Source organism: Xyrauchen texanus, chromosome 26, assembly GCF_025860055.1.
Source record: "Xyrauchen texanus isolate HMW12.3.18 chromosome 26, RBS_HiC_50CHRs, whole genome shotgun sequence".
NCBI lineage: Eukaryota > Metazoa > Chordata > Actinopteri > Cypriniformes > Catostomidae > Xyrauchen > Xyrauchen texanus.
The window spans coordinates 7,854,884-7,877,733 of NC_068301.1; the positions used below are offsets into that span (position 1 = coordinate 7,854,884).

Genomic DNA, 22,850 nt, shown 5'->3' on the forward strand with positions numbered 1-22,850 from the left:
AATTGTAAAAAATTCAAAAGCTATGTCTATTGTAAAATATTATGAATCTGTATTTGACGTCTTATGAATGTCTCTTTTTATTTTATTTTATTTCTATTTTTATTTAATCATCTTTGGAGCTTGTATTATTCATGCCTGTTTTTTTTTTTTTTTTTTTTTTTTTTGTAATGTTATTTACTTGTTCTAAATAAAAAATTAAATAATAAAAAAAAAAACCTGGATCATTGAGTCAATCGAATGAGCCCTCTAGAGGGAGCTGTAGAGTGACAGCTGAGGGAGGATCAGGATTGAGGGCTGGACTCTCCTCTACCATGCCTTAGTTTAGCCTTCTCATAAACTGAATCACAAGAACAAACATATGCGAGAAGTCGTACGGCTGACAGACTGAACGTGTCCTGAGTGAGGTAAGGTGGAATACATTGCTTGTGTATTTTAATGCCACGTAATTTTATGATTTATCACCTTGTTATCTCTAAAGTGGCTGGGCAAAAGTTATTGTTATTAAAGCTGAGCATTTCTGCAATACGCCTTTAATGTTTAGTGTTTAACATTCATCATGGAACGTAAATTACACTTTGGGAATGTGTGAAAATTGTTTGTGGATTCTCTGCGTTCCGCCCTAACCAGTAAGTGTTAGCTGTCATTTATGAAGATCTACAGGACAGGAAAATCATATGGTTCCTTTGTAATTGCATTCGTACCCATGTGTTTGTTGTTGCCATAAGCAATGTTTTCAAGTGAAAGGTTCGTGTACAGTTAGTGGGCACTTTTATTCAAAGTGCATTCAAGATATACTTCTGTTTTAGGCTGTTTATAAGTATTGTAACGTTGCTATTACTGACCAGCTAGTTTGGTTGGGTTGTGAACATACGTCAGATCATATGCCATCTATATCTCTTTTCCCCTGAGTACATGTAACATGCAGATCCAATGCTTTGTCTTTCTGTACTATAGGTTTCATATCTAAAGACTACATTTGAGTGCAAACTGAGGTCATATTCATGCATTTGGTTTATTTAGTCTTGGCTGATTGAATATGAGTTAACCAGATTAAAATCTCAATAGCAACCATTTCAAAAGCACAGTAGCTAAATTTGATGATGCAACACTGTATTTATCAAGATAATAATATTAGCATAACAGGCCATCCCCAAATCTGGACTGGATGCACGCATATAGTAAAACGAAGGATGATAAAACAATAAATAAATAATAGTTTTGCTTCTAGTAAATTCTACTGGTTGTTGTACAGAGCACTAACATCTATACATAATTTCAACGACACAAAAAGTAAAAAAAATTTGACAGTCTATGATCCCTGATTTAAATATAAATATCATCCCATTCTTAAGTGTATTATGTGAGTTCTTGTAGTTCGCTGACTCAATCAGTTTTATTAGGTCATGTATTGGCGCATAAGATCTCTTTGTGGGCAAGATGAGGTCATTTTTCCCTAAATAAAAATTATGTCATAAGTAATAGATTTTTTTTCTGCTTTGTAAACATGCCCTTGTATCGCATCAGTTGCAATCAAACCACGCTATAATACTTTATAACAAAGAAAGCAACGGTTCAATATCGATGTACAGCAGGTAGCTATTCAAAATAAGATTTCTGTATGAAATCTGCCAGTTATTTTTATTTAAATCAAAATGCAAATGCAAGGATCATCCATCTCATGCTATTTATAACAACATATTCAAACATATCTTACAGTGAAATCAGAAACAGTAGGTTGACTTTTCTTAAGCTGAAATCGGCCTGTGCTTATCAAAATGTGAAACACTGCCCCCAGTGGCTAAAGCGGTAAGTGACTTGGGGCATATAGACACACATGAGCATCATTTTCAGGGTGTATTGTCCACAGAGGGGTGCCAAAAGTGAGTTGTGTAGCAAGTTGTTTTCAGCTGTACAGGCTTATGATACAGTGAAGAGGAATTCATATTTGATAAACTGTACCCCCCAACCCAAACCTTAAACCTATACTTAACCATCAGTGGAGTACAAATGAAATGTTAGAGGGAAAAATGCAACCTCTGAATCGCAGTTGTCACTGATTATGCGAGCACGATTACTTCCTGGCTTCAACACGTTCCGGTCGTGCCACAAGGGAAGGTAAACATGCTGGAGCCGATGCAAAAATGTGTGATAGTAGATGCCGCTTTCCAATGATTCGGCATAATGTGGCCGATAATAGCATACTAGAACCCTCTGAATCAACATGCTGACTTGCCGTGTGATTATGTTGAACTTATCATGCATATGGAAGTTTTGAAAAATGTAGATTGTAACCTTTAAAATGTAAAAGTTAATACTTCTGAAAATGTTCTTTTTTTTCATCTGTCCACATTTTGGTTCAGACTTTTTTAATGGAAATACGCAAATCGTCAAAAAGGAATTACGTAATACAAACGTGTCCGGTACATGCATCGGTAGAAGTCTGCAGGCGAAATGCACAAATCGTCTGAATTTGCGCTTACACTTGTTGGATCCATGTCAACACAAACAAATCACTCATTATCAATAATCAAGTTACGTAACGTTACTTATATCAGCAATCTGATTCAACAAAGCCTGAACACATTTTGTATGAAAAGACATTATATATCAGAACTAGATGACATTAAGTACACATTTTACTAGGCTGACTGTAATGCACTTTATGATTAGTTTAAGTTAGAGCTGAATTTTATAAAATCATGTGAGATCAGCAGACATTTTACACTACGGACATGAACCCTGGCTAGCACCCTTTGTAAACTTCTGGTCCAACACACCTGAAGGGTATATGTATGTGTGTGTCTGTGCATGTTTACCGAGTGATTTGACAGCTATTATGAAATATGTGACCTGAACTGAGCATTAATTATGTTGTACCACTTCTACCACTTTTGTACCACATATAAATATTATATTTCAGATAATTCAAATACATTACATAATACACTCACTGAGCACTTTATTAGGTACACCTGTACACCTACTTATTCTTGCAATAATCTTATCAGCCAATCGTGTGGCAGCAGTGCAATGCATAAAATCATGCAGATACGGGGCAGGGGCTTCAGTTAATATTCACATCAACCATCAGAATGAGGAACAAATGTGTTCACAGTATTTTTCAAATAATTAATCATACTAAGTTAACATGTTAAATCGACAGCCATAAGAAATACATACAAATTTGTAAGATCTCGAAATATGATTTGGAACAGATTTTTACAGACAGTCACTCAGAAATGTATGAAGGTGCCTAATAAAGAAAGTCTCTCTCTTTTCATAGATTTAAAAAAAACTAGACTTTGTAGTGTCATAAAAATAAATGTTTCATATCGACACACATTGTACTCAAGTTTTAGTTAACATCCAGAATACTGCATAATTGACCCAGTGTCCAGACCTCATGAATATGCATTAGTTGACCATAGCTTAGTTGTAACATTTGCTTGTTTTTGGTGGATCATGTTTACCAAAACATATCTCTTGAGGTTTCTCCCAAGTCTCCTTTTTTCTGTATCCTCACAAAATGAGAAAGCTCAGATGTACTTTAATTCAATGAGAAGGCAATACTGTACAGGGCCACATTTCCCAAAACATTGTAAGCCTAAGTAGATTGTAGAAACCATTGGCACCAAAGGCCTCTACGATCAACTTAAGCTTGCTTTTGGGAAACGCAGTTTAGACAGTTTGTGGAATGAAGCCTGCAGGTTGGAAGCAGTAAAGACAGCATGCTTAAAGGTTCACACTGTTCTTTTGCAGTACTCTGTAGATTTAGGACAGTGGTGTGAGCTATTCAATTCATGACACTTTGTGATTTACTTTAGTTTACTTTTTGTTGTCAGGAGAAGACCTACAGGGAGAAACTAGGCAATTCAGCATTGCAACAATTCCTCTTCAAATTCCTGGGTATGTCTTATTCAAAATCATTTCAAACCAATCCTTCCTTGTATGTGCATGAGGGGTGTATTAGGGCCAGTGCAGAGCTGTTGCCATCAAGAACAAACCATTACAGTGCAAAAATGTATGCACTATAAAAACCACATCAGCAATGATTCAAAGTCACAGACGACAGTAAATGCGAAGTGGTTCATGAAAGATGCACGAGTTAATGAGATATGGGTGTGTGAGCTGAACATGAGAACATTAAATTATGTTTGTGAGCAGCACAGGGTGTGGCAAGATGAAAGCTTTCTAATTAAGTTTGCAACTGTCTGTCAGTATTCTTTTGGCCTACTGTAACCTACAGTAGTGTAGCTACTTAAAAGGTGCACTCACTTATTTTTTACTCATTCAAAATGTTTAACTCCTAAAGACATGACTTGTAATTTTGCATGTAGGAAATCATGAGCACTAACATTAAAATGAAGACTCCAGTCATATCAGTAACCTTATAAAATCTGTTTTAATCTACATGGAGAGGGTCCACATATGGGGGCTGCCATGTTAGAATCACACGACCAGCCAAATACTAATTATCTCAGTAACCGTCCTGTTATATGACACTTTCACTCATTGATTAAAGTAATCATGGCTGACTGTGAATACTAAATATCTACAATGGCAGAAATGACTGAAAACTATTGATTTTAAATTATGCTGCATCCAAGCCACTAGGTGTCAGTGTGAGTCCAATGACATAGACTTCGTACTGTACTTCTTAAAAAGTTACTGAGTGCACCTTTATACAAACTTAAATATAAGATAGTTTGAAGTTTGTTGAAATGTTTTGGTCAATACATCATTTTCTGTTTTTATAACAAACTTTAAGTACATAATTGAAAATTATGTATTGACCAAAACATAAAATTATTAATAGTTTTAATGACTTTAGGGTAATTTCTGAGGTGATAAAAATCTTTTAAAAATCTAGATTAAAACACGTGTCAAATTGGTAGAAAGGTAATCTTGGTGTCCACATTTATAGCATTAAATAAAAAATGTACTTAATGACTTTTAAAAATGTCATGTGGTGTAACCATCAAGTAAATGTATGAAAATACAGTCCTTGCACCATACACAAGTGTTTTTTAAGTCAAAATAAATTGTTTCACAAACATTGTGAATTTTTGACTCATGAATGTCAAAAAGTTTTCCTGGCAATTTGCTTTTCATAAAAAATAAAAAGTCAGAATATCTGCTATTTTTAGAAAAACTACACAAACTGTTTTATGGTTTTGTTGTTATTGTTTTTGTCACATGACAACAGAATAGATACCTACATGTCGGTTACACCACCTGACTTGATTTGGTGGACAGTTCTTTCAAATATTGATAATATTTTAAAACAAAATTGTTTCAGTGGTGATTTTTTAAAGATTTTTCATGCAAAAAAATAAATAAATATGTGTATATATTTCAAGTATAAATTCAGACATTACACCGCATGACATTTTTTATTTTAAGCCACAGAAAAAATACCAAAACGGCTTTGAACTCAGTAATTGAAAACATGGTCATCAGAGAATGCACCTCTTGTTTTTTTTTATTTTTATTTTCAGAAGGCATGTTTTTCAGTGACAAAGTTGGAGTGTTCCTTTAGTAAATTGCTGTACACTTTAGTATTTGTTTGTGTAAGTGTTTTAACCCTGGGGCTATTGTTCTCTCTAATGTTACAGACGTCCCCTTCACTTTACCTGTTAGCACAACCTGTCACAGAGCTGATTATTTTTCTTCCTTTGAATGAGACTCCTATTACACGCACACGTGCACACGTTTTACATAAGAATAGATTAATACAGAAATGTGATGCAAGCTGCAAATCTTGGTGGCATGACCTTAGTAATTGGTTAAACAATCAAAATCAAAACCTTTTTTACATATTAAAGAGACCTATTTAATTTACTCGCCCTCTAGTTTTTCCAGACCCATATGAATTTCTTTGTGAAACAAAAAAGGAGATGTTTGACAGTATGTTAGTCTCAGTCACCATTAACTTTAATTGCATCCCGTACAATAAAAGTGAATGGTGACTGTCATTTTGCCTAACATCTCCTTTTGTGCTCCACAGAAAGAAGGCACCACCCACAGCTGAAAGCATTTATACTTTTGCAAAGTTTTTTCTTCTTTTTCTTTGCATAGCAAAAGATTTTTGTGTTTTGCATGGTTGAAGATGAAAAACATGCAAGACTTGATATGTTAAAGCATTTGCAACATGCAAAAGGAATTTTGTTATTGGTTGAGGTATTTAATTTGCTCCAACTACCAAGTTTCTCAATTTACACATACACTCAAAATTATTTTAGCCTATTTTTAAGATTTGCGTATTTCAATTTCATAACAAAATCCCATCAAATTGAATTGTCATTTTGATCAAAATTAAATTAAAGGAATGTTCCAGATTCAATACAAGGTAAGCAGAATCGACAGAATTTGTGGCATCATTTTAATTACCACATAAAATAATTTGACTCATTCATCGCTTTCTTTAAAACAAATCTGGGTTCCAGTGGGGCACTTACAATGGAAGTGAAGGGGGCCAATCTGTAAACGTTAAAATAATTAAAGTATAGCCATAAGACGTTGTGACATTATCCATGTTACCTTGATTTTACTGTGATAAAATCACTTACTAACTTTTTCTGTGTAAGTTATATTCAATTTTGCAATTTTTTTGCAATGAAGACAGAATGTCAACAAACACTGAAGCGACTGTTTAAACAACTTTACAGCTCAAATAATATTTGAGTTCTGACAGAAGAATTCATGGCAGTGGTCAAAGAGTCTGTGTAGTTCATGTTTATATAAAAAATAATAAAAAAAATAGTCCAGATGGGTCCTGTTTGGTGTTATGTTAGGAATAGTTAGCCACACATAGTCATCTTGACTTGAACTGCGCACCAGTGGGCGGGGCCAAGGATGTGATGTCGCATGTTGTGGGATGTGTAAATACAAATGAGAAATGTTTCGTGATGTCACGAACAGACAGATTTCAAAACGAGACGTTTCAGCTGGGAGTTAACTATAAATGTTGTTTTTAGGCAGGGGAGGAAGTTTTGAGTTCTGAAATTTACAGTATGTTTTTATAGTACAGTTACCTCTTATATGTCTAAATATCAAGGAAAATTTGATTCTCCATTTCATGACTTCTTTAAGAGTGCATAGACACAAAAACATAAACGGTCTTCTTATCTCTTGAAAAATAAAACACTTAACTTTGGCATACATGGCCACCTACAGTACGCCTCCTCCTTTGTCCTCCACCCTTCGCTGGAATCTAGGCTAGTTTTTCCAGTGCAGTGAATCAGCAGACCGCAAGAGTGATGTCACTTTTATTCATTATCCCTCCTTCTGCTGTCTGTGGTCACATCCCAGAGAATCTATTCCTTTGCTCTTTGTTCTCCTGCATGGACATGTTGACATTTAGATGTAATCGCTTCATCTTAGCTGGAAAGGATGGAAATCGCTCTGTAGTCTTGCCAGGAGTAGTTGATGTGTACTAAATATTAAAAACGATTAGGCTAATAGAGCACAACTGTATGTATTCGGAAGTTCAAATCTGATTTTTCACCTTTTTAACAATAAACCTTTCAAAAAAGACTTGTCATTAGCTCAAAAGATGCTGAACGATGATAAACAGTAAGCTTCAGCTAAATCAAGTCTCAAATTACTGATATTTTATTTGCTTCAAATATATCGTTTTTTATAATCTGTGACTTTGTCGATAATTTTAAATGCACCCTAGGATGAATATTTCATTACCCATGAAAGAATTGAAGTACACAGTCTTGTACTTTCTTCAGTCTTTTTTACAGATTTTCATATAAGACTCAAATCAAAGTTTGCAATATTGATTGCTCATCTAGGAGCTAATTAGTTTGGTCCATTGCTTAAAATTTGCTATTGAAGAATTTGTTGAAATCCATATAGATAAAATGAATGGGAGAATACTTCCAGAACCAGAGCCAATGACAATGTGTGCGGCCACTGTTGCGTTCTATTTACAAAGCCCTTAATCCTTGGCATTAACTTTTATGTAATAGTAATGGTTAACCAATATAGTAATGGTTTTCCCACCCATTCTTTTTGTTTTTTTTTGTAATTCATTCATACAGTCTTTCATTATAGACTTAAAGATGGTTGCTTGTCTTTTGAAGGTTTACAAAAAGGTTTACATTATGTTCATTATGTAGGCATTTAATGGGACTGTTTGCTTGGGAGATTAAATTATAGGCTAATTGGGCTTGTTTTGTTCAGATGTCTTTTGGAAAATTGCCTCCCTCCTAGTCTCATTTTCTTTAATCATTCCTCCTTCACACCTTATGTTCCTGCATCTCATATCTATCTCATTTTTATTAATAATTAATTATAGAGATTGCAGGCAAACCGGTCACTCTGTACAACTACAAGCAGAATTTGATCATCAGGACTTCAGAAAAGTGAATTTAGGTACTGTATGTATATATTTCCTCCAATATGCTCACAATCATATCCATACTGCCATCAATATTAGAGGTAGACAGATATATGAGTTTTACAGATTAATCGTGCTGATAGTTGCTTTTTGGAACTATCGGCTATCTGCAAAAATCTATGCCGATTGTTCCCGATAATGTTTTAGAATTTAAAACATTCTAAAACATTATCGTTCCTTTGAAAATGACGTAAGTGAAGTGAGGGCATGCAAAGAAAAATGTGACTATAGAAACATCCCTCATCAGCACATACATTGTGTCTCCAACTTCATATTGTGAAAAATAATAATATATAGGCTATTAAAAGCTTAATATGGTAAATATTAAATATAGAGCATTGTAACGGAGCCAAGTCTACGTCATTTCAAAATAAGAGTCCCTGGTGTGTTTCAGGCTTGTTTAGTGTTAAAATTCCCATGTTATGCACCAAATCTTCTTTCTTGTTTTTTCCTGATTATTATCTGGATTTTGGCTGAAAAATAAACTAGCTATTAGCTATCTCACTATGTAACACATTTGCATAATGTCCACCTAAGGGCTACTTCAGTTATGGTAAGGGGTGTTACATTTCTGACACATGCACTAAGCAGTTGACCAATAACAACAGATTAGGCTTTTCGGAAAGGGGGCCTTTAAAGAGACAGGAGCTAAAACAGAGTTTCAGATAGAGGGTGAAAAGAAGTGCTGCAGTAATGTACACTATGAGAAAAATAATGTGTTTTTGAACATTAGAGCATTTAAACCCCCAAAATAAAATGATGAACCTGTAAATGAGCATAATATGGGCTCTATCGGCTGATTAATCGGTTATCAACCTATTCCACCTCCTAAGTTATCGGTATCTGCAAAATCCACTGTCGGTCGACCTCTAATCGATATGTAATTATACACCTTTACCATTTAACTGCCTCTTTCAAAACCCCTCTTCAGTTTATTAGACCAAACAAGTTATCTAAACAGCCTACAAACTGATGTGTTGATGTGTTTGTTTGTTTGTTTGTTTGTTTGTTTGGTTCAGCTTTTGTAACTCCTATAACACAGTCCCAACGTCACACCAGACACGTTGTAACAGTTTCCATCTGTTGTAGGTGTAAAGAAGCGTGTCAAGATGTTGACTGATGAGGTGCCACAGGTACAGGAGGTCAGTGGTGTCACCGCCTGCTCATTAACCATGCAGAAATATGTGTTTGTAACTCTTTTTTTGTTTGTCTTCAGGTTAGATACTGTCTGAAGACTCTGAGAGAGCAAATGGCAGCAAGACAAAACAATAATAACAATCAGGTATTATATGTACATTATTACTATATTTACATTTTTACACAAATGATTTTATCATTGTGGATAATATGGGTGAATCTCACAAAACATGCCAAGAAAATGTCTAGGTCATATTTCACCCCTAAAATCAAAAGGTTAATGGTAGGGATGTCATGAAGTATATATATATATTGATTATTGATCAGCAGATTATTTTATCTATATCATTTTGAGGCATCGATATTTTAAAATTAGACAACATTTAAATCAGAAGTTTAATTTGTGTGCTTTCCAATTCACTCAGTTGGCCTTCTGTTTACTAGTGTGGTGTAATAGCACTGGGAGAACACAAGAGGGTGATATAACATTTACTTTGCCAATCGTGGGTAGGAAAGGCACCGGTATCACACACAGAGGATGAACTGATGCGGCTCATTCTCTTCAAGAATGAACAAAGTGACCTTAAGTGGATAGAGACTTAGTCACCTAATCTCCATCCACTTTTCGCACTGTTTTGTTTTTGACAAAGTAAAAATTTGTAAAAAAAAAAAAACAATTGCAAAATTTGACGTCTTGTTTGTTTCTATTCAAATGGCCTATTATCGATAAAAATAGTGTGCGTGATGACGTCATGCTTAAAAAAACACATTAAGTTTCATACGCGTCGCATAAGTTTTGGTTTATCTGCCCTTAAGCCGTTTCCATATAGAAATGTGTATATATCACTAATTGTGTACCTTTCGCCTCCCAGATGTCCATAATTTTGATTTGCCTGAAGTCTTTGTAAAATGGGGAGAGTATTGAGACAATTCATTGAAATTAGCCAGCTTACTGTCATTTTTATTTCAAAAATGTATTTCATAAAAGTGAGGAAATGTGCAGGTAGAATCACTCTGGACCCCACACACCCTGCCCACTCCCTCTTTGAACTGCCTTCTGGCGGGCGCTACAGAGCACTGAGCGCCAGGACAACCAGGCACAAGAACAGTTTTTACCCTCAGGCCATTTACCACATGAACAATTAAACTGCCTCAGGACTCCCATAGTGCAATAATGTAAATATATATCTCATGTACATATGTAAATCCACTCAGATTTAATCCAATAACTGTGCATACCCCTACCTTGGACATACATTACCACTTTCGCATGTACATATGCGATTCTATGTTATATGTCCTATTATTTGTATGTCTATTTATACTCTTACCTTGTTTTATATTCTGTGTGCACTGTGTGTGTGTTTATGTTTATGTTTATGTTGGCTGTTCTGCCGGTTCCCGCCACCTCTTTGCCTATTCTTTACCTACTGTAATATTGGTCCTGATGTTGCACCAAGTAGTGGGGGAAACTTTCTGTCTTGGTATAAGGACCATTCATCAACGTGTATATTCTGTGTGCACAGCTATTAAAGAAACATTGATGCGGTGTAATATCAGGGTTTACATATGATACATTCCTGATATTCAATAGGCTGTTTACAACAATCATCTAATCTAAAGCATCACCATCACAACTGCATTATATCCTGCATATTTGTCCAGCAACTTTTAATGACCAACTGAACTTGATTGTCATCTAAAATTAATTTAGCGTCATAATAAAATTTACATTTTCTGAAGAAGCTCAGAAAATGCGATCCGAGGTAAAGAGGGTTTGATTTAAAACATTTTAAATGTTCAAAAGCTAGTTTTCTGAAAGTGGACTCAGCATTGGACTAATAGTTTTATCCAGTCTTGAAAAAAGTCTAGAACATTCTGAGAATGTCACGTTTTTTTTAACAAAACAATGAAACTGGCAAAAATCGTAATGTTTTTTTTTTTGGATTTTGGGGTGAAATAAGACATGGATATGTTTTCATGACAGCCCTCATATATTATGATATCATACAGTATACTGTAGTATAATATGAATGTATACTGTATATTACATACTATACTATACTATACTATAATACTCTAGATATTTTAGATAGATAGCAATTCTTTCCTTACACTCTAAAATGTGGTAACCTGCAGTTGTTACCTTAATGGGGAAAATTTGTTTAGTTGGTATAACCTAATGCATTCAGATAGACTCAGAAATGGCTACTGTGTATCAAACATATACATTTTCCCATCTGCTTGGAAATGCTTTGCAAACTTTTTTAATTGCTTTTGCAAAGCTGCCCCAGGTCATAGGTGTCATTTGTAGAATAATAAGCTGTCTCTTGCCCTAGTTTCCATCTAACGGCTTCAAAGACAAAGTGCTCCTCGACAAAGCCAATGGCTCTAATGGAATTGCGAACGGATATTTTCCTAAATGTCAGGTGAGTTATTAATTACATAAGATGAATCACTTGCATCATTATAAACACACACCCACATATAAATAATGTATAGGCTACTCACACAAATGCAAAAAGAGAGACACTCCCATAGTTGTTTTTGACAGAATTGAAGGCGTTATCGTTGTGGTAGGCCATTAGGGTAGTTATTCCCTCTCAACTAAACTTTGTTTAAACTAAAATTAATAACCTCCCTGTTTAAAAATGGCTGGGAAACTGGAGACCTGTTACACTGTTGTGTATCCACTCTCAGATAATAATGATAAATGTGTGTCGATTTTGTGACTTTGGCTTTGTTCACACTGCACACATATGTGATTTCTGTTTTTAAATTTGAGCTTGAGGACTGAGTGCCGGCACTGTCATTTTGCAGATTATGAAATCGGATCTGTTTTTCTCTACATTGGTTGATGTAGTAATGATGTCAGCACGATGCATATACTGTGCCTAAAACCACTGACTCATTCACTCATTCACTATTCACTACATAACGTACATCTAATAGTTTGCTATATGAGGAAAAATTGAGCAAACATTTTTTTTTCAGACACCGCTCCTGACAAAATTGCTCAATTTGAACGACCTTACATTTCATCCTGATTGAGAAAAAACCCGATCTGACCATTGGTAATGAGATGCATCGCAAAACAATCTGATTTGAATCGTATTTTACACCACATGTGGATGTGGTATGGATCGGTGTGTAAACATTGGATTTAATTTGTCTTTTGCAGTTCAGACTACAAACAAGTAAACTGATTTAAATCAGATACACCAAAAAATACAAAAAAGGAGCTAGTAGTTCAGTCCTCTTATTGAGGATGCAGTGATGTTCATGCAAAAAATAACTCTTGTTTCAGTTTTTTTAGTCATGTAACATATTAAGTAACATGAGTAGAGATTTGGGATTGTAAACACATTAGCTCATTTACCTTAACTGTCAGAAGTTACGCCCATGCCCATAAATCCCCTCAGGATGCCCTTGACAGCAGCAATTGCCAAACTTGCAGCAGCGTAGTAAACAACCCATCACTCTGTCCTGCCTATATGCTGTAAAAACATTTTCTTACTTAGTATTTTTGTCTTGTTTTAAAAACAAACATCTTTAAAACAAAAAAATTACAATTTACATGAGAAGCAAAAGTGTGTAAGAAAATGAGACTTTTCTTCGTAGAATAGATTATGAATCAATTTTTATTTTTCATACCCCAATTACAAATTGTTTTTTGTTTTTTTGTTAGAAGCTTAAACCTAACCATATTTAGCAGTTTTTGTAAAACTCATATATTTTTTTTTTACAAATTTTGTACATTTGATCTTAATTTCAGATATATTCTCTAATAATTGGCTTATAAACATTTAAAGGAAGGAGAAACCGCTTCCCATGTCTTTAGTTGTTGATTTTGGGGCAGATCCATCTGTAGAAGAAGCTGCAAAATTAAGTGGTAACACTTTACAATAAGGTTCCATTTGTTGGCATTAGTGAACAATATTAGTTAACATGAACTAACCATGAACAATACTTATTAAGCATTTATTAATCTGGGTTAATGTTAATTTCAACATACTAATACATTTTTTAAATCAAAAGTTGTATACACTTACTGAGCACTTTATTAGGAACACCTGTACATCTACTTATTCATGTGATTAACATGCAATTCAATGCATAAAATCATGCAGATACAGGTCAGGAGCTTCAGTTAATGTTCACATCGACCATCAAAATGGGGAAAAAAATGTATCTCAGTGATTTCGACCGTGGCATGGTTGTTGGTGCCAGACAGGCTGGTTTGAGTATTTCTATAACTGTTGATCTCCTGGAATTTTCATGCACAACAGACTCTAGAGTTTACTCAGAATGGTAGCCAAAAACAAAAACATCCAGTGAGCGGCAGTTCTGCGGATGGAAACGACTTGTCGATGAAAGAGATCAACGGAGAATGGCCAGACTGGTTCGAGCTGACAGAAAGTTTACATTAACTCAGATAACCACTCTGTACAATTGTAGTGAGCAGAATAGCATCTCAAAGTGCACAACACTTCAAACCTTGCCACGGATGGGTTACAACAGCAGAAGGCCACAGCGGGCATTTTATTAGGACCATAGTGTTCCTAATAAAGTGCTCAGTGAGTGTAAGTTGACATTAGTTAATGCACTATAAACTTACATTAACAATGAATACTTGTATTTTTATTAACCAACATTAACAAAAATTAAGACATGCTGTAAAACGTTGTATTGTTCATTGTTACTTCATGATACCTAATGCATTAACTAATATTAACAAATGGAAACTTATTGTAAAGTGTTACCACTTAAGTAAATGCCAGAACCTATGCAAGATAGTAGACAATACAACCCAGACTACATTAAATACAGGTTACATTTGCTATTATGTCGGGTTGCCTCTTGATGTCCAATGTAAAATCTGTGTCCTAAAGCAAAACCAGCTCAGAACCCCTTTTGTACAGTACTTAAAAGAATGTTATGCAATTATCATTATGGTAGTTTGTTAAAAAAAACAAAACAAGATATTACAGTATTTATTCCATTGCATTTTTTAATACTTTATTTGTTAAGTTGACAATAGTGTTAACTTATAGCCGCTCTCTTTTGCTTTCTCAGGACAAGGAAGGTGAGGAAAACTGCGTGACCCTGAGAGAAGTCACCAAACATCTCTGCACTCGTTTGAAGGAGATGGAGAAAAGACATCAGGAGGAGAAAGAGAGACTACAGGTCAGTCATTGCCATTGTGATGTATTATGGCCTCTCTTTCCTAATTAATCCACTTTCAAACCAAACAACGACTCTTGAAATCTTCATTAGCAAGAAAATAGGGAATATCAGCGGTGGTTTCTAGAGGAGCATAACAACCGCATGAAGAAGTCTGAAATCAAGGCAGAGGAACAGGGCCAAAAAGTGGAGGAAATGCAGAAACTAATGAGTAGTTTGGAGCTGGAGAATGCCACGCTGGGAGAGAAACTTGCCGCTAGTGAGGCTGAACTTGAGAGGCTGAGAGAAATTAAACAATCGAATCATGAGGACAAGTAAGTGCTCTTATACCTAAACTAAACAAATACATTTTTCAGTTGCACTTTATTATATAGTACGTTTACTTTCAGTACTTACAGTGTACTTACCCAAGAAAAATTTTATTAATATTAGTACTACATGTACTTAATATGGGTTAAGGTTAGGATTAGGGTTAGTACCTAGTAATTACTGAAGTTATATTGTACGTAAATGTAGAACAGTACTGTAAAATATAGTGCTACACATTTTCCATCAAATTTGGAAATGTGGTTTTATTTCTGACCCAAATGATTGTTTCCTTTTTACTAATGCATTTCATATTTAATGCATGTTCTCATAAGTTTGACATTGTTCTCCTGACTACTTTAAATCATTTTTTACCAACAATTTGGTAACCATCCAGCTGGCCTATTTGGAACTCTGTTAGTTGCCATGCGTTACCATAGAAACTCATTTATCAAACTCTGGGAAGTCACGCCTCTTACACAGAGTGCTAAATGTAATATGACTCATTCATGTAACTGCCTTTGTAATAGTAACTTGGGTGCTTTAAAAGTATACTCAAATTTTGTACTTAACACAAAACCTGTCTGTTACTATAATTTGCAGGTGTGGGCAATTAGAAAAGGAGCTGGCGACTCTAAAGAATAAAAATCATAACTTAGATGACATGCTCAAAAGTCAACAGAGGAAAGTCCGAAACATGATTGAACAGGTACATACATGCACATACACACAGAATATTCAAACACAGGACACACAGATAAACCATCAGATAGATATATCTTGAAAGCTGTTGGGGGAGAAACAATTGATACATTTAGTCTTTGTTTAGGGATTTTGGAAAACCATGTCTGTAGAATACCAGTAGGTTGGCTTTGTCAAGACAATATAATTAATGATGAAGCCTTACTAAAGAAATTGTTCTCATGAAGAATAAATACGAAAGGAAAGATGACATTAAGAGAACATCAAAAAGAGGAATAAGGAAGCGCCTCATAATTGTGCTCAATACAAACAAAGCAGGTTTTATATTGAGTGTTTAGAGATGGGAAGTGAAACTCGACCTCAGTAATAAATAAAAGATGCATTCATTTCCCTGCTGATCAATTTGTGCTCTTTAGCTCTCACGTTACACATTACATCTACATCAGTGCACACTGAAATTACGGATGCATGGAAAATATTACATGCATTACAGAAGTGTTTATTGTATTGTGTTTTGTATTCTGTGTATCTATATTGTTAAAATTGTATTTTTAATGACAACTTGATATGGCATGTTTACTGTATCCTTTGGAGTGACCAACAAGTTAAATTCATTGTTTATACAACTGAAAGTACCTTGCATAAATAAACTAATTCTGATGCAGAAATATTTACAGTTTTGCATGGTCCATTTCATTTTTCACTTACTAAATGGACAATTCTTATAAAGCATGTCAAATGAACAGAAAATTGTGTGTGTGTGTGTGTGTGTGTGTGTCTGTCTGTCTGTCTGTCTGTCATAATGTCGTAACCAAGATAATATGATCTAGCTATGTAGACAAATTGTGCAAATTATGCAAATTGAAGTCTGCTGTTGAATCCTGGCTAAATTAAAGGGATATTTAAAGGGATATTTCACCAAGAAGGAAATTTATCTCATCACTTACTCACCCTCATGCCATCCCAGATTTTTATGACTTTCTTTCTTCTGCTGAACACATACAAAGATTTTTAGAAGAATATTTCAGCTCTGTTGGTCCATACAACACAAGTGAATGGAGACCAAAACTTTGAAGCTCCAAAAAGCATACAAAGGCAGCATAAAAGTAATCCATTCGACTCCATTGTTTAAAACCATGTCTTCTGAAGCAATCCAATCCGTTTTGGTTGAGAACAGAACAAAATGAAACTCTGTTTTTCACTATAAATCTTGACTTCTGCAGTCTCCTTGGTGATCATGATTTCAAGCAGGATTGCACTTCCTAATGCCATCTAGCGCGCTACGCATGTGCCAAACACTAGGAAGTGTAATCGACCTTGAAGTCATGATGGTGCCTAGAGACTGCAATGGCAAGATGTGTAGTGAAGAGTTATATTTTGATGTGTTCTCACTCAAAATCAATTAGATCACTTCAGAAGACATGGATTAAACCACTGAAGTCTTATGGATTACTTTTATGCTGCCTTTATGTGCTTTTTTGAGCTTCAAAGTTTTGGTCACCATTCACTTGCATTGTATTGACCTTCAGAGCTGAGATAATCGAACCAAAAATCTTCGTTTTGCAGAAGAAAGAAAGTCATACACATCTGGGATGGCATGAGAGTGAGTATATGATTAAATAACTTTCCATCTTGGGTGAACTATCTCTTTAAAAACGAGTTTACATTCATTCATTAGTATATGTTTGAATATCTCTGTATATGTGTGTTAACTTAACAGGTCCAGAATTCACGAACCATGATTGAACACCGAGACAGACTGATCCGTGATCTCAAAGAGAAGGTGTCTTATCTTGAAGCTGAGGTCAGGGGCAGAACTGTTTCTGAGTGCCTCTCTATTTTTATATCTCCCTTTTACTGTGTGACCATAATGTGTCAAATGTCTTCTACAGAACAAAGAGATGCATGACCGAGTGGAGTTTTATCTTGGTAATCAGGTGCCTAATCACGATAACTTAGACATGGGGTCAAAGGTGGTATACAGGTAATACTCCTTCACATTAGTACACAACACAATATAGAACACAATATGATTCTTATGCTGGTGTAACATCAAGTCATACATATTAGTTTTGTATCTACGCCTGTGAAGTGTAGGTTGTAGGAGAAATATGAGACTATAAATATCTAAACACATTATTTAACTATGAGAACAACTATTATCAGTTTGATTACAGCTTCTAAATGTGCAAGATGTTTCATAAAAAATGATTTCCCACTTTGTCATTCAGCAAAACTCTGACGCCCACAAGCCCAGGAAACAAGTCTCTGCCCTTCATTAAAGTGATTGAGATAAAGTCTTGAACAACATGAGTAAAGATTGAGATAACTGCTGGAAGAAAGAGAGCGAAAGAGATGTATTTAGCATTTGTGTAGCATTTTAGTTTTTTGTTGTATATATCGAATGCAATGCTTTGTATATAGGACTGTTCTATCTATGTCTCGTATATGTATTATAGATTTTGTAAAACGTAGTTATTTTTTAAGCAGCTACATTGTAAATGTAACTTCAGGTTGGGAGTGGAGACTATATGTGGTGACATTCATATTTCTTAAATATTTGCCAGTATGTCTGTTTCAGTTCCATCATGCAGAGAATCTGATAATGTAACATTTACATATATAATCTTTGACTTGTTCATTAGTTTGTGACTCACCTTCAATTCCAGTAGTCTGATCTAATACAGAATTAAAAACATGTACTGTATTAAAAACATAATATTTAAGACAAACTTTATAACAAATCATATTTCTGTGCAACTTACGCTCCCTAGATGCATACTACGCAGTCTGCGTGGCAGCAAATCCCTAGGGGGGAACCATCTCACCCTGGGATATACATAACATAGGATATACAGTTCTGAAATGAATGCAAAGCTATGTATTTTCTCTTTAGGAACTGTATTTGTATTATACGGCATAACCACTCTTGGTATTGTGAAGATGCTATTTCTGTTACTGTATTTAAAGCTAGACCCCTGCCTTTCCATTCATCTTTTATTATTAAATGTGAAGAAATTGTGTTCTTCTTGTTGCAATGTTATGGCTTTGCACATTTCTTTGGTATTACTGTATTTAATAAATCAAGAGTAATTACAGTCGATCACAATATGTGTAAGACAATGTTACTTTATATTTATAAATGTATTGTATGCAGTACATATCCATCAACCTATTAATGTTGTTCAATCTATATACAGTACCAGTCAAAGGTCTGGACACACCTACTTATTCTTTATTTTCTACATTTTGGAATAATAATAGTCTTCAAAATGATGAAATAACACAAATAGAACTAGACAGAGACCAAATAAAAAGAGTAGCCTAGTTCTTCAAAGCACCCACCTTTTTCCCTTGTAACAATTTTGCACACTTTTGGCATTCTGTCAGCCAACTTCATTAGGTATTCACCTCAGGATTTTTGAACAGTCTTGAAGGAGTTGCCATGTGTGCCGTGCAATCGTCACTCTCTATTCCAAATAATCAATTTTTAGAAAATATTAAAATGAATATTCTTGTTTTGTGTAATTCATAATTCACTGATTATTGAGATTAGGGACAAAACGTGTCCTATATATAAAAGTCCTCTATGTTAAAAATCTGTAAAAATACTGAAAAGGTTAAATTAAAGAAATGTGTATACTCAGGGCATTCATTACATATACTTTTAAATAATTTCATTCGATTTATTTATTTATTTTTTAATGCATGCTCTATATTTGGGAGTACATGTAACTTAACCTGTCCGCAGCAAGAGGTTACAATGTTAAACTGCCAAACAAAGTTAAAAAAAATAATTAAAATGCAAATTCAAATTTTATTATGGGATAATTTTTGGCATTTTAGTTTAGGTTATAGATGTAGATTCAACTGAAGAAGAAAAAATGGCTCCAGTTTAGAACACAAGATTAAGTGTGTTATTAAATTCAACTAAAAAAAATAATTGAATGTATTTTATTACTTCATCTTTATTAGATAAAGACTTTACATTGATGGATCAAATTAAAATCTCATTCTTTTTAGTGTGTTTTACTGAATTGACACAAATTACAGTAAGATGTTATGAAGTGAATAAATGTTCATTTTCAGGAAAATAAAACGTTTTCATAAAAGCCTTATCCCTTACAAGGTTTGTTGGCTGAAACCTTTGACTACAAATATATCCATTTCTCATTAATGAATAATGTACAGATTTTGCAGTTTCAGATGCAATTAGTAATTTAATTCACCAAAGTGTCATTCAACTGATCACAAATATAATCAGGACATTATTGATGCAAAAACAACACATCACTATCTGAAAAAAGTCATTTTTATCAAATCTAGACAGGTCCAATTTCCAGCAGCCATCACTCCAACACCTTATCCTCGAGTAATCATGCTAAATTGCTCATTTAGTACTAGAAAATCACTTGCCATTGTATCAAACACAGTTGAAAGCTATTTGGTTCATTAAATGAAACTTAAAATTGTCTTTGTGTTTGTTTTTGAGTTGTCACAGTATGCAATAGACTTGCATGTCTTAAGGTCAATATGAGGTCAAAAATGTCAAAAAAGAAACGGTTTTCTCAAGAAACTCAGTCAATCATTGTTTTGAGGAATGAAGGCTATACAATGCTTGAAATTGACAAAAACAAATGTAGATTTCATATAAAGGTTTACACTACAGTCTTCAAAGACAAAGGACAACTGGCTCTAACAAGGTCAGAAAGAGATGTGGAAGAACCAAATGTACAACTAAACAAGAGAATAAGTACATCAGAGTATCTAGTTTGAGAAATAGACACATCACATGTCCTCAGCTGACAATTTCATTGAATTGTACTCGCTCAAGACCAGTTTCATGAACAACAGTAAAGAGAAGACTCAGGGGTGCAGGCCTTATGGGAAGAATTGCTAAGAAAAAGACACTTTTGAAGCAGAAAAACTAAAAGAAAAGGTTAGAGTGGGCAAAGAAACAGACATTAGACAACAGATAATTGGAAAAGAGTGTTTTGGATCTTAACCCCATTGAGTTTTGTGGGATCAGCTAGACTGTATGGTGCATGAGATGTGCCCGACAAGACTGACACATCTATGGCAAGTGCTACAGGAAGTGTGGGGTGAAATGTCACCTGAGTATCTGGACAAACTGACAGCTAGAATGCCAAGAATCTGCAAAGCTATCATTGCTGAACATGCAGGATTTTATTTTGAAATGAACTCTGAAATAGTTTTCACGTTATAATTGAATGCCACTTTGGTGAATAAAACGAACAATTTCTTTCCATAAGAGCAAAATCTGTATGTACAATGCATCCTTTTTAGTATTTAATTGCTGAAATCCATTTTTTTTTTTGTATTGTGCATACACGAAAACAAACAAACAAACAAACAAACAAATAAAAAATTAGAATTATGCATTCAGTCAAGTATGTCAAAAATTTTGCCTGATAACCAATGTTGTATGTTGCTCAATAAAGAGCAGACCTCCAGCGCCATCTAGTGATCTAAATGTGAACTAGTCTACAAAAAACAAATTTGATAGTCTTTTCATTTCTGTTTATTTTAGGCTACAATTTAAAATAATGTCTATGTACATTTTTACTACATTTAAATCTGAAAATGAGGATTATAGGCCTATATAGAAATTTCCAACACATTGACATTTTAAAATAAATAACATTTGACCCATATAGTGTATCAATGCAATACATTTTATAGATTTAAAATTTTCACTAAATAAAAAATAAAAAAACAACATGATCAGAGGAGACACCTTAATTTGGAGATTCGTGAAGTGTCAGATGAAAAGACCACTTCATTTGAAAAATATGTGATAAACTATTTACTACAGATAAGCTATAACTACAGAGCATCTGTCAAAATATTACATAATAGTATTCATTATGAATCCATTAGTTGTTATGTACTGTATTCATGCGTACGTTGTGATCACATGGTGCGTGAAGCAGCGGTCGCTGATAAACCACGTGACGCAGTGATCCGGGGTGTCGGTGTGGAAGAGAAACAGGTAAATTTCCGAGTCTCGCGCTTATTGTCTGCGCGAGTCGGTTCGGCCTTGTTGTCGTCTAGGGGGAATCGGTTTAGGACGCGAAAGAGGTCGTATCTTGTTTCAGTCTGATTAGGAGGTCGATATTACAGCCTCCCTCGGTTGGCATTATCTCAACATTTCTGACATCCAGCTGGGTCTCTGGTCAGTACCTCGCCTGTTGTCCATTTTCATCAATTGGGGCCTGTAGGCCTTGACGGATCCTCGGTGTCGAGTGTCCAGTAAAACCGATGGGGGACGCGCCTCACGCGGTTGTGAGAGGATAGTCCGTTACCCGGTTAAAGCAAATTTGCAGTACAGTAGTGTAGATTGAATATACGTTTAACCCAGATAGACTACAGTTTACCTCAGGAACCCCTCGATTTGATGCATCAACGGGAAAGTTTTTTTTTTTTTTTTGTTCAGACCAGCATTAGGATGCTTGATAGCCGGCCATGAGGGCAGACGCGGCCACAGCGGAAGCCACCCATCAGCCAGTTGAGAGTTTGTGGCTTTACCTGCAGCCTTGTATTTGGATTTTAATCATCAAACGCATGACGCATCTTGAACATGATTTGTGTGATCATATCTGATCGTTAGATCTGCATGTTTGCTGAATTTATACAGAGTTTGACCAGCAGAAGTGAGTGTTGTGTGCTGCTTCAGGGCCTTGCCAGCGCCTGGTTTTATCAACTCTAGTCTATGATCCATTAAAAGAGAAAAACAATTTAGTTAGTTGTTGGCATGTTTTTTGGTTGGGTAAATGAACATGGTCTTCTCAGTCACCTGTAGACAGGATGTGGTTATACAATGTGAAGCACCTTAGGTAATGTATGTAACCTATTGGATGATTGACATTTTACAGCGTGATTGACGCATACTTCTTAAAAACAAAACGATGCACTGAAAACATGTTTGAATTCCTCGTTACATTGCATCTATTCGCGGTCACTTCCCATGTATTGTACCTAGTTATAGATATAAACAGATGTGTCTTCGTTTACTTTTGTACCTTTATCGGATGGTGTGACAATGCACGGCGGGGAAGAAATTGAATCACCAGTGTCAATGTACTGTGCT

General features: G+C 34.9%; 2 protein-coding genes across 9 annotated transcripts in view; both read left to right on the top strand.

The window, feature by feature from the left end:
- The first annotated feature begins 303 nt into the window (after positions 1–303).
- On the top strand, positions 304–18,838 carry LOC127619521 (tuftelin-like). 4 transcript variants are annotated; one of them, XM_052092361.1, is made up of 12 exons: positions 313–404; positions 3,843–3,906; positions 8,309–8,385; positions 9,500–9,552; positions 9,627–9,692; positions 11,887–11,976; positions 14,624–14,734; positions 14,825–15,045; positions 15,641–15,746; positions 17,460–17,543; positions 17,632–17,723; positions 17,971–18,838. In XM_052092361.1, the coding sequence occupies exons 4-12, from the start codon at positions 9,520–9,522 to the stop codon at positions 18,041–18,043; spliced, it is 876 nt and encodes a 291-aa protein (XP_051948321.1). In that variant the 5' UTR covers positions 313–404; positions 3,843–3,906; positions 8,309–8,385; positions 9,500–9,519; the 3' UTR covers positions 18,044–18,838. The 4 variants fall into 4 exon arrangements, with proteins under 4 accessions (XP_051948324.1, XP_051948321.1, XP_051948323.1 ...); XM_052092363.1 differs by lacking the exon at positions 8,309–8,385 and having other exon boundaries at positions 356–404; XM_052092362.1 differs by lacking the exon at positions 3,843–3,906 and having other exon boundaries at positions 366–404.
- A 2,877-nt stretch (positions 18,839–21,715) lies between these two features.
- Positions 21,716–22,850, top strand: part of LOC127619744 (ubiquitin-associated protein 2-like) — a 30,453-nt gene continuing 29,318 nt past the window's right edge. For 4 of the 5 annotated variants that reach the window (XM_052092716.1, XM_052092719.1, XM_052092718.1 and 1 more), the window contains exon 1: positions 21,777–21,935. The gene's annotated coding sequence lies outside the window, so the exon portion shown is untranslated. Of the gene's footprint in view, positions 21,753–21,776; positions 21,936–22,850 lie in introns of those variants that run through there. The other variant, XM_052092717.1, reaches the window with a different exon arrangement.